The sequence below is a fragment of the Orcinus orca genome, chromosome 8, assembly GCF_937001465.1.
Source record: "Orcinus orca chromosome 8, mOrcOrc1.1, whole genome shotgun sequence".
NCBI lineage: Eukaryota > Metazoa > Chordata > Mammalia > Artiodactyla > Delphinidae > Orcinus > Orcinus orca.
The window spans coordinates 2,350,938-2,363,326 of record NC_064566.1 but is presented as its reverse complement, the minus strand read 5'-3'; the positions used below and the strand labels follow the sequence as shown (position 1 = coordinate 2,363,326).

At 52.0% G+C, this 12,389-nt stretch overlaps 1 protein-coding gene across 1 annotated transcript; it reads left to right on the top strand.

Moving 5' to 3' along the window:
* The first annotated feature begins 431 nt into the window (after nucleotides 1–431).
* On the top strand, nucleotides 432–6,334 carry LOC101273477 (tumor necrosis factor receptor superfamily member 26-like). The gene is made up of 5 exons (XM_033402224.2): nucleotides 432–550; nucleotides 1,328–1,415; nucleotides 2,340–2,468; nucleotides 3,967–4,081; nucleotides 5,568–6,334. The coding sequence occupies exons 1-5, from the start codon at nucleotides 497–499 to the stop codon at nucleotides 5,656–5,658; spliced, it is 477 nt and encodes a 158-aa protein (XP_033258115.2). The 5' UTR covers nucleotides 432–496; the 3' UTR covers nucleotides 5,659–6,334.
* The last annotated feature ends 6,055 nt before the right edge of the window (nucleotides 6,335–12,389 follow it).

Here is a 12,389-nt window from a genome sequence, read left to right as displayed (position 1 = left end):
GGGGCTGTGCATACACCCTGCCCTCCCCCGCCCCCTCGGAAGCGACTGGGCGACAAGTTAAACTTGGGGGGAGGGCCGGGAATGGCCGTCCCGGGGGCACCGAAGCCCGAAGCCCATCGGTGGCCCCGGCGCGGCGACGGCCTGGGCTGAAGACCTCGGCATCTGAGGCGGGAGGCGCGGGGTCCAGGGACGGGCAGGGCCGAAACGCGAGTCTAGGACCACCGGTCCTAGGCGTCTCCTCCGCGTGGCCGACCTACGAGAATTCGGAGAAGCGGAAAGTACCGCTTCCAGCTGGGAGGCGCGGCAACTGGGAGGCGGAGCCCGTGGGTGGGGCGAGGGGAAGGCCGTCCGCTCCGATTGGGTACTTTGGTCAGAAGATCCCCTCCGATTGGCTGTGAAGTCAGAAACTCCTCAGTGAATGGGGCCCGGGGGGTCGACGGGTAGCCAGGCTTGAAAGTGTGACCGCAGTTGTCAGCTCGTCCGGAGAGGCGTCGCGATGGAGCCCCGGGCGCGCGCTGTCCTGGCGGTGCTGCTGCTGCTCGCGGCGCAGGTGGGACGGCGGCGGAGGGGCTCGGGGGAGGGAGGACTCTGAGAACGGGAAGGGGGCTGTGGCCTGGGCGCGCGTCCGGAGCGAGGATGACGCGGGCGGCGGGACATCCCGCACCCGGGTTCCCATCCGGAGCAGGTCTCAACGGGAAGTTTCCTGCACCCAAAGGCCCAGGCGGGCCGAGCCCGCTGCACATCCTTGGTGACTGAGCGCGGGGAGCCCCAGTGGAAGGGGGGGGCATGCGAGGGACGGGACTGCGGAGGGCCGGGGCTGCGGAGGGCTGAGTGTGTGTGTGTGTGTGTGTGTGTGTGTGTGTACATTCAAATATATAATACAAAGATGTACACATTCAGATACACATACACACTCAGATCCCCGTTCCCAACCCATAGACAATATCCTTTCTTAACACAGTCTATATGCAACAGGTGAAGCAATTAACTATAGACTAGAAAAAAATCAAATACTAAATTCCAAAGGTTTACTACCACAAAAGGTCTAGTTCTGGCCATGCAAATAAAATAGGCTCCTACCATCTAAGTAGTCAACAAATCCACATGCATTTGGGAACTAAAGAACATATTCCCCCCAAATAATACTGCTCTGTATCGCGAGTGGAACAGCACGGAGAAGCTCCCCCGAGGAAGCCCACTTCCACGAGGGAAGCAGTGCTCCAGGTTGGGGGGTGACTGCCACTCCTTGCTCAGGGGTTTCGGTGTCTGCTTCCATCAGGAGCAGAGGCATCTTTTGATAATGTCAATATCCTCTCTCTGATTGAAGGTGACCATGGCAACCGGGGAGACCCGGTGTAACCCGGGCGAGTATGAGGTTACCAGCCTTTGCCGCTGCAGCAAACTCTGCCCGGCTGGTGAGTCTGGGACCACTTCCAGAGCCTTACGGGGCAGACCCTGCCTGGGAGGAGGGAGGCCGCAGTCCCTTTGAGCAGAGCTGGGGGCTGCCTGTGGGGAGTACCTGGCTGTCTGTGGGTGGGAGGGCCTCTCCTGGGCAGCTGCCCAGTGCCCCACCTCTGCACCCACCTTGAGGGCTCTCGTGTGAACAGAGTGGTGTGTGCTTGTTTTGAGATGGGTGAGGTGAGTTCAGCAGGGCTTGGAGGACAGAAGTGGGGACCCATGCCCAGGCTGGACACGCCCACCTTCCCACCCGCACCCCATCCACACTCAGACAGGTGCGCCCATGTGATCAATGAAAGTCGCTTCATGGCCTCCTCTTGTAAGGGTCCAGCCACACACCTGTACCATCACCATGGGCATCGTCTACTCACACACACCTGCACACGTGCCTCATTTTATCCGGGAAAGTGTGCCTTCCGGGGCTCCTGGTTCAGAGACCAAACACCCAAAACCTGGACACTCAGCCCCGTATCCTCCCCGCACATACCCGTGCACACCCACCAGTACACACACTACATACATCTATACACACACATCCATGCATTCACACGCACACCTACATGAACCACATGTAGGAAAGAAAGGGACACAGTTGGTCCAACATGAAATCTTGTGACCTCTGCCCAGCACCCACATACTGCATGTCATCAGTAAAAGCCAAGGGGCAATTCAGGTCCCCGGTTTCTGGGACACCTGTGGCCTCGGATCAGTCCAGAATGTTCCAAGGAGACGGGAGGAGAGGGGTGGGTACTGTGCAGGGCGTCTGGCCTCCAGGTGCCTTGGGACCTCCTCATGCAGAGGCCTCAGAGACCAGGCGGGGTCTGCGGCAGAGCAGGACAGCCCTGGACACCCACCTCCCCTCCGTGTACCACCTGCCACAGGCTACTACGTCAGCAAATACATAGACCAGGACCACAGCGTTGGAGAATGCAGGGAGTGCGAGTCTGGAACCTTCCGGGCCCACCCCAGTGAGGAGAGCAGCTGTGTGCCGTGTTCCCAGTGCCGGGAGGGTGAGTGGGCTGCCGTCCAGGCAACGTGCCCCTGTCGACTGGCCCTGTGGGAACCTCCCCAAAGGAAATTATCACAGAGGAACACGGGGATGGGGCTGCTAGAGCAGACATCACAAAGTGCTTGTTTTTTTTTTTGGTTTTGTTTTTTGTGATACGCGGGCCTCTCACTGTTGTGGCCTCTCCCGTCACGGAGCACAGGCTCCGGACGCGCAGGCTCAGTGGCCATGGCTCATGGGCCCAGCCGCTCTGCGGCACGTGGGATCTTCCCGGACCGGGGCACGAACCCGTGTCCCCTGCGTCGGCAGGCGGACTCCCAACCACTGCGCCACCAGGGAGGCCCCAAAGTGCTTGTTTTTATCATGATGCTGTGTGTATTGGCTAAAGAATCAAGCTACAGGTCATTAGGATTTCAGAGTTGCTGTGTATAAGGATGATATACAGAAGTTCTTCCAAATCTCTGTATATCGGTGACATTGTTTTTTAAAATGTAATTGAAAAATGCCACTTCCATTAGCAAAAAAACCCCCAAACAAACAAGATTCTTTGGAATAAATCTAGCAAAGCATGTATAAATGTGTAAGTGAACAAACAACATTTAAGGACATCTAAATACGGAGAGGAATACCACAAGGTAGTAAGCAGGGAGGCTCAACGTTTTGTTGGGGGGTTTTTTGGGCCGCACGGTGTAATTTGCAGCATCTTAGTTCCTGACCAGGAACTGAACCTGGGCCACAGCAGTGACAGCGCTGCGTCCTAACCACTGGACAGATAGGGAGCTCCCTCAGTGTTTTAAAAGTATCAGTTTTCCCAGGAATGGTTCTTAGGTTTAGTGCATTCCCAATGAAAATCCCAACAGAATGTATCAACTTATCATGCCATACACCTTACGTAGATACCATTTTTATTTTTAAAAAGTAAACGATCCCAATAGGAGATTTCATAAAACTGGCTATGCTGACAGTTGCCAAAACAACTTCCTTCGTTCCTAAAGGAGGAAGACAAGATAGCACACTGGCTCCCCCAAGTACTAGGACTCTGTACAGAGAGACAGTTCAGCAGTGTGATATTCACGTGGGGGTGGACAGTGGGCCCCGTGGAAATAGCCCCGTAGATGTGAAATGTGGGGTGTGGCCGCATGAGCGAGCCCGCCACAGGCGAACGGCGGAATCCCCCAGTGATGCTGGGAGAGACCGTTCAGCGTCCGCCCTGAGTAGTGCTCTTCTGATCTTTGTGGGGCAAACGAGATGGACAGAATGATTTGGGGGTGTTTCTGAGCAGTTGGCCCTGTGCCCCAGCCCAGATTGCAGGGGCACCCACGGGCCCCTCCACAGACACTCCGGATGCAGGGGATGAGGTCTGGCTGGTCCCTGTCTCCATCCCTGCTGGGGAAGGAGGGGGGTGACGATTCTGAGGCTTTGACTACGAACCTGGACGTGGCCGGCGTGGGCAGGACAGAGTCCAGGCCCCTGTGACTGACCCTCGGCCTTCCCTCCAGCAGATCAGGAGGTGGTGACTGAATGCTTCCCAACTAGCGACCGGCTATGCCAGTGCAAGCAGGGCAACTTCTACTGCGACTCTGTGGACTGCACAGAGAGCTGCTTCCGGTGCAAAAGGTGCTGGCCTGGGGTGTGTGAGCTGATCAAACAGCCCTGGGCGTGGGTTCCCTTCCTCCATTCACTGCCTGTTTGGCTTTGGGTCACTTATTCTTCCGCCCCCGTCCCGGAGCCTCCGTTTTCCCATGTGTAAAATGGGGCTAATGGTAGCACCTGCCCCACAGAGGTGTCCTGAAATTAAGTCAGACAAGTCACCTGGATGTTTCCACCTGGTGACGGACTGGAGTCAATCCTCCTTCCTTCCTTCCTTCCTTCAGGTGTGATCATGAGCCCCGCTGTGGCCTGCAGGTCTTATGGCAGGCCTGGCGCCCCCAGCCATGGTGGAGACCATCCCAACACCTATACAGTGACAAGCCCATGAGGGACAGAGGGGATGCTAGAGACAGCTCTCTAGAGCAGATGCCCCGTGAGGGAGGGAGGGAGGAAGCTCCAGGCAAAGGAAACCACAGGCAGAGAGGACGGCAGTACCACGCCCTGAGGCAGGGTGGGATGCCCACTGTCACGGTAAGAGTCTCCTGGGGCTGCTGTAACAAAGCACAAGTGGGTGGCTTTTAATCAACAGCAGAAATGTATTCTTTCACGGTTCTGGAGACCAGAAGTCCGAAATCAAGGTGTCAGCAGCCGTGCTCCCTCCGAAGACTCCCAGGGAGGAATTTCCCTCGCTCCCTCAGCTTTCCACGTTGCCGGCAGTCCTTGGCGCTCCTTGGCTTGTAGACACATCACTTCAATCTCTGCTTCCACCTCCAGGTGGTCTTCTCCCTGTGTGCTTTTGTGTATCTGCATCTTCACGTGGCCTTCTCTCTGCCTGCATACAATTTCCTTCTTGTAAGGACGCTGGTCATTGATTCAGGTCCACCCTGATCCGGTATGACCTCATCTTAACACGATTATATCTGCAGAGACCGCATTTCCAGATAAGGTCCCATTCTGTGGTTTCGAGTGGGCACAGATTTTGGGGGGACTTTGGGGAAGACACTTACAGCGGTAAAGCCACTTGTAAAATCGTTCACGTTTGTAGACTCTTAAATACAACTCAGACCATGTTGAACTGTTGGCTTGGGAACCGGACAAGTCCAGAGTAAGGACTGCCCTCAGGTCTGGTCTGATCAGGGCTCTGGCTTCTCTGGACTTGCTTGCCTGTCCCCTTCTCCATGAGCTTCATCTTTAGGCTGAGTTCCCTCTTGGTAGAGATATGGCTACAGCAGGTCCAGTCCTCATAGCCACGCACATCTCTATCCGGGAACAGAGGCAGAGGGAGGCCCCTCCCCTATATATCAGAGAATCCCCAAGCTTTATTCTCATTGAGCCAATTTGGGCCAGGTAGCCCAGGAAATGCCAGACACTGATGGCCTGAAGCCTGGTGGGGCAGCACAGGACCCAGGGCTGGTCCCTCGAACCCCTGACGGGTGGGTTTTAAGAAGGATGCTTTGTACTGGGCCTGGGCGGGGAGAAGTAATGCTCAGGGTTTCTTTATTCTTCCTCTCAGGTGTGAAGACAGCACCATCCTTCACCCCTGCAACGCCACAAGGGATACAGTTTGTGCCGTAAAAATTCATCCAGAGGCTGGTAAGGTCTGATTCTGTCTCTTAAATCCATAAAAGTAAAAAGTTGAGGCTCTGTGGGCCCTAAGGTCCCTGTTGTCACAATTTAACTCTGCTGCTGTTGCTTGGCTGTGTGTGAATAAAACTTTATTTATAGCAGTGGGCAGGACTTGGCCCATGGGTCACCGTTCATACACTCCTGTCTTGAGTAAGCAAATAGAATCCTTGGGGACAAGCGGTGGCTCTGCCATCCTTGTCCCCATGTTGGGGCCGTGTCGGCTCAGGCACTATTTTTTTTTTTTTTTTTTTTTGCGGTACGCGGGCCTCTCACTGTCGCGGCCTCTCCCGTTGCGGAGCACAGGCTCCGGACGTGCAGGCTCAGCGGCCACGGCTCACAGGCCCAGCCGCTCCGCAGCACGTGGGATCCTCCCGGACTGGGGCACGAACCCGCGTCCCCTGCATCGGCAGGCAGACTCTCAACCACTGCACCACCAGGGAAGCCCCATTCTTTTTTTTATTATTGAAGTATAGTTGATTTAGAATATTGTGTTAGTTTCTGGTGTACAGCAGTGATTCAGTTTTACATATATATATACATACACATATTCCTTTTCACATTCTTTTCCATTATGGTTTATCCCAGGATACTGAATATAGTTCCCTGTGCTATACGGTAGGACCTTGTTGTTGGTCTGTTTTATATATAGTAGTGTGTATCTGTTAATCCCAAACTCCTACTTTATCCCCCCCTCATCCCCTCTTACCCTTTGGTAATCATAAGTTTGTTTTCTACGTCTGTGAGTCTGCCTCTGTTTACTAAACATGTTCTTTGGGTCATATTTTTAGATTCCACACATAAGTGATTTCATGCGGTATTTGTCATTCTCTGCCTGACTTACTTCACTTCACGTGATCATCTCTAGGTCCATCCAGGTCCCTGAAGATGTCTTGCCCATTTTTATATTCGGTTGTCTGGGGTTTTCATTTTCTTATTTTTGATGATTATTTATAAACATTGGTAATTATTTATAAGCTTGGGATACAAGCCCTTTGTATCGGATATCTGCACCCACCTCTGCCCCCGAGGGTGCCTTTTTACTCACTTTATGGGGTCTCTTGTGGATAGAGGTCCTTCATTTTAATGAGGTCAAGTTTGTGGCTGTTTTCCACTATGTTTGGTACTCTTCCTCTCCCGGGTGAGAAATCTTTGCTCACCCGGAGAAAGTATTCTGCTCTGTGACCTGCCAGCAGCTTCGTGGTCTTACCTTTCTCTTCTTCACTCTACACGAACCTGGAATTGGTGTTTTGCGAGGTGTGAGGTAGGGGTCTAGGTTCAGTGTATGTTTTCCCACTGCACATATCGACTACCACGTTTTGTGTTTTGAAGACGATCCCTTCCCCACCCTCAGTGTTACTTGGTCATAACTGAGTGCCGTGTCCATCTGGGCTTCCTGTCTGTCTGTTCTGGGGCCAGTGCCACTTTCCTGCCAGCCTTGACATTGGAGCTGAAGTCCCCCTTGCCTCCTTCCACAGGGTCGTCAGGCCACCCTTGGACTCAGCACATCCACTGAGACTTAAAAATCAGCTTGTCAGTTTCCTTCTGTTTTAAATAACATGCAAGGACCTTTTTTCTTTAAATTTTTACTGGAGTACAGTTGGTTTACAATGTGTTAGTTTCAGGTGTACAGCAGAGTGAATCAGTTATACGTACACATATATCCACGCTTTTTTAGATTCTTTTCCCATATAGGGCATTACAGAGTATTGAGTAGAGTTCCCTGTGCTATACAGTAGGTCCTTATTAGTTATCTGTTTTATGTATAGTAGTGTGTATGTGTCAATCCCAATCTTCCAGTTTATCCCTCCCCCGCTTACCCCTGGTAACCGTAAGTTTGATTTCTGCATCTGTAACTCTGTTTCTGTTTTGTACATAAGTTCATTTGTACCCTTTTTTTAGATTCCACATATGAGTGATATCATATGATATTTGTCTTTCTCTGTCTGACTTACTTCACTCAGTATGACAATCTCTAAATCCATCCATGTTGCTGCAAGTGGCATTATTTCGTTCTCTTTTATGGCTGAGTAATGTTCCATTGTATATATACCACATCTTCTTTATCCATTCATCTGCTGATGGACATTTAGGTTGCTTCCATGCCCTGGCTATTGTAAATAGTGCTGCAGCGAACACTGGGGTGCATGTATCTTTTTGAATTATGGTTTTCTTCAGATATATGCCCAGGAATGAGTTTGCTGGATCGTATGGTAGTTCTATTTTTAGTTTTTTAAGGAACCTCCATACTGTTCTCCAATATGGCTGTACCAGTTTACGTTCCCACCAACAGTGTAGGAGGGTTCCCTCTTCTCCACACCCTCTCCAGCACTTGTTGTTTGTAGATTTTCTGATGATGCCCATTCTGACTGGTGTGAGGTGATACCCCACTGTAGTTCTGATTTGCATTACTCTAATAATTAGTGATGTTGAGCATCTTTTCATATGCTTTTTAGCCATCTGTATGTCTTCTTTGGAGAAATGTCTGTTTAGATCTTCCACCCATTTTTCGACTGGGCTGTTTGTTTTTTTAATATTGAGCTGCATGAGCTGTTTATATATTTTGGAGATTAATCCTTTGTCCGATGATTCATTTACAAATATTTTCTCCCATTCTGAGGGTTGTCTTCTTGTTATGTTTATGGTTTCCTTTGCTGGGCAAAAGCTTTTCAGTTTAAGTAGGTCCCATTTGTTTATTTTTGTTTTTATTTTCATTACTGTAGGAGGTGGCTCAAAAAAGATCTTACTGTGATGTACGTCAAGGAGTGTTCTGCCTGTGTTTTCCTCTAAGGGTTTTATAGTATCTGGCATTACATTTAGGTCTTTAATCCATTTTGAGTTTATTTTTGTGTATGGTGTTAGAGAGTTTTCTACTTTCATTCTTTTACGTGTAGCTGTCCAGTTTTCCCAGCACCCCTTATTGAAGAGGCTGTCTTTTCTCCATTGCATATTCTTGACTCCTCTGCCATAGATTAGGTGACCATGGGTGCGTGGGTTTTTCTCTGCACTTTCAATCCTGTTCCATTGATCTATAATTCTGTTTTTGTGCCAGTACCATACTGTCTTGATTACTGTAGCTTTGTGGTATAGTCTGAAGTCAGGGAGCCTGATTCCTCCACCTCCGTTTTTCTTTCTCAAGGTTGCTTTGGCTCTTTGGGGTCTTTTGTGTTTCCATACAAATTGTGAAATTTTTTGTTCTAGTTCTGTGAAAAATGCCATTGGTAATTTGATAGGGATTGCATTGAATCTGTAGATTGCTTTGGGTAGTATAATCATTTTCACAATATTGATTCTTCCAATCCAAGAACATGTTGTATCTGTCCATCTGTTTGTGTCGTCTTTGATTTCTTTCATCAGCATCTTATAGTTTTCTGAATACAGGTCTTTTGCCTCCTTATCCCTAGGTACTTTATTCTTTTAGATGTGATGGTAAATGGGATTGTTTCCTTGATTTCTCTTTCTGATCTTTCATTGTTGGTGTATAGGAATGCAAGAGATTTCGGTATATTTATTTTGTATCCTGCAACTTTACCAAATTCATTGATGAGCTCTAGTAGTTTTCTGGTGGCATCTTTAAGGTTTTCTATGTATAGTATCATGTCACCTGCAAACAGTGACAGTTTTATTTCTTCTTTTCCAATTTTTATTTCCTTTTCTTCTCTGATTGCCGTGGTGAGGACTTCCAAGACTCTGTTGAATAATAGTGGCGAGAGTGGGCATCCTTGTCGCCTTCCTGATCTTAGAGGAAGTGCTTTCAGCTTTTCAGCGTTGAGTATGATGTTTGCTGTGGGTTTCTCATATATGGCCTTTATTATGTTGAGGTAGGTTCCCTCTATAACCCGCAAACACTTTTAAAGGCTATTATAACACCAAAACAGAAGGCAGAATGAGGAAGGGCCTGATCAGAGAGTAAAGAAGAGCCTTTAAGCAGAACAGTGGCACCACGGGAAAGACTCGCTCCTTCCTCCTCTGTCCTTGGTGACAGATGGCATCAGGGTGGCTGAGCGTCCACGGCTCTGATGGCCCGCCCCGCCCCCCGTGTCTGTGTGTCCACGGCTCCTGTCGGCGCTGGGAGCTCAGCAGGGTGAGACGGAGACACCCCAGTGGTCACGCCAGAGGTCTCCCCAGGGTGGACCCTGCCCTGTCCCTTGGGCCAGCGTGGCCCGGCCCTACTGCCATGAGGACTGGCCATCCCCTCCGTCCTCCCAGCCTCCTCCAGGCTCTGCCTGCTGCTGACCCGGTAGTAGATCCTGCAGCTGCGACCACTCACACCTGAGCCCCATCCCGGGATGCCAGGGCCTCTTGCTGCTCTGCTGGCCGGTCAGACCTCCTGCTGCTTCCAAGTATGTGAGCAACAGCCCAGGGCCTCTGAGCCCAGGTCCTGTCTGAGCAGGAAGGAGGAGCCTGTCGTGCCTCCTGCCGGGGAGGTTCGTGGCGACAGTCGTCAAGAGAGCACTTCGGGGCCTGGAGAATGGCGGTGCTGCCACCACGCCCAAGAGCTGCACGTCACTTGGATGGGGTAAGCGTGCCTGACACTGCGACAGCATTCTCTGTTTCGCCTCCTTGCAGGAAACCTAACGTGGGTGTGGATCCTCCTTGCTGCGATTGTGGTCCTTTCCATCGCCACGGCCATCATCACCGCCATCACTCGCCACTATAGAAGAAGAGGTAAAGCAGAGTCACGCTGATCCTTGAGGAAACCAGGTCAGCAAGGGCACCAGGAGCTCAGAAGTGGGGGCCTGGGGTCAGTGGTTCCTGACGGGAGCCTCTCGTTTGAACACAGCTCTGCTCACTTTCCATCTCGGGGACCCTGCATGTGTCTGGGCTCGGAGCCGCCCGCGGCGTGCTCCCCGACGTGCAGGGCTTGAGACCAAAATCGTGGGGCAGCTGCTGGGGACAGGCGTCCAGGGCACCGGGGGCCGGGAAGCCAGGAGAGACGGGTGCAGCTCCAGCCAGGGGGTCTTGGAGGAGGCGGTCCCTGGGTGCTGGGGAAGCTTACCAAGTAAGTGCCCCTCCTGTGTTTTCCCAGCTGCGTGGTTTTTCCAGTCGGTTGTCGGTTTTGGGAAACGTAAGTCCACTTTCTTGACTGTGAATTCGAGGCATTTCCTCTCCTCACAGAAGTCGCTGTAATAGTTCATATCAATTGTTTTCTGTTCTCTCTCTTCTTTTTGATTTGCAGAAAATCCAGGCAGCCCTGTAAGTATCACCCTGGGATTTGTCCAGTGAAGCCCCAGGAGGTGGAGGGGTGGGGAACAGCCCCAGGCCTTCCCCGCTGCGTCCACATTTAGCCTGTGCAGTGGTGTCTGCGCCCACCTTAGCAGAGCCCTGGGACATCTGTGCTGGAAGATTTAAATTCTGCTGAGGCACAGGGGACAAAAGGCTTTCTTTGGTGTCCCAGGGCTGCTGAGACAGATCCCCATAGACGGGGGGCTTCAAACATTACGAGCTTACTGTCCCACAGTTCTGGAGGCCAGAGGTCCGAAATCAAGGGGTTGGCGGGTTTGGTCCCCTTGGGGCTCTAGGGGCAGGTCCTTCCTCGCTTCCCCTGGTTGGGGCTGGACGTGCTTGGCGCTCCTTGGCTTTTGGGCGCGTCACTCCGATTTCTGCTGTCTTCACACAACCTCTCCCCGTGTGTCTCTGAATCTCTCTCCTTTTAAGGGCACTAGTCATAGGATACCGGTCCCACCCTTACCCAGTATGACCTCGGCTGAAGAGACCCTATTTCTAAATAGGTCCCATCCACAAGTACTGTGGATTAGGATGTGGGTCTCTCCTTGGGTGCCCACCATTCAACCCACCACAGGCTTCTCTTGGGATCCCCCGAGGAGTCGGTGGCAGAGCAGGGACCTGACCCCGTGCAGTGTTCCTCTCGAAAATTGCACAGGCCTTGCTTACCTGTCAGACAGTTGGCATTTCTTTCCCTGAAAGTGGCTTGGGAAGGGCCTGTCCTGCAGGCTCCTGTCAGCAGAAGAAATGACTTTGTTCTTTAGTCGCCTAGAAGCAGCCAGCCCAAGGAGATGCAGATGCCCATGGACCTTGAGAGGGGCCAACCAGCCCCTGGTGTGGAGACCAGGCCGATGTTGGAGGTAGAGGACTCAGCCCTGGAGCCCGAGGCCAGGACTCACCCGGGACCCTCCAAGGACGCTGGGGAAATCCTTGGGCTACAGGAGCTGGGGGCCAAAGGAAGTCCAGCAGCCCCAGAGCAGACACTACAACAGACTCAAGCTCCCGAGGCCCCCAGGCCCCCAGGCCAAGCAGAGGTGTCCCCTCCCCTCCACAGCCTGGAGCAGGTAAGTGGACCGTTGGGAGGGTCTGATGACCAAGCCCCTGCTCGCTGAGTGCTGAGTGCAGGGCTGTGTGTGGCGCTCTTGCAGAGTTCTTGTCTGAGTTTCCTGAGGCTGATATAACAAAGTCACAGCCCAGGGGCAGGGAGGAGGGTGTTTAAACATCAGACTTTTATTGTCTCATGGTTCTGGAGGCTGGAAGTCGGAGATCAATGTGTCGGCAGGGTCACTTCCCGCCGAGGGCTGTGAGGGAGAATCTGGTCCAGGCCTCTCCCAGCTTCTGGTGGTTTCCGGCAATCTGAGGTTCCTTGGCTTGAAGGAGCATCCCCCCATCTCTGCCTTCATCTTCACGTGGCCTTCTCCCTGTGTGTGAGTCCCTCTCCAAATATCCGCTTTTTATAAGGACCCCAGTCATACTGGATTAGAGG

What these genes read in the sequence shown, in the direction of transcription:
- LOC101273477 (XM_033402224.2), top strand. Translation starts at nt 497, where the DNA reads ATGGAGCCCCGGGCGCGCGCTGTCCTGGCGGTGCTGCTGCTGCTCGCG. An exon ending in TGCTGCTGCTCGCGGCGCAG is followed by an intron (nt 551 to 1,327) that starts GTGGGACGGCGG and finishes CTCTGATTGAAG; the next exon opens with GTGACCATGGCAACCGGGGA. An exon ending in CAGCAAACTCTGCCCGGCTG is followed by an intron (nt 1,416 to 2,339) that starts GTGAGTCTGGGA and finishes CACCTGCCACAG; the next exon opens with GCTACTACGTCAGCAAATAC.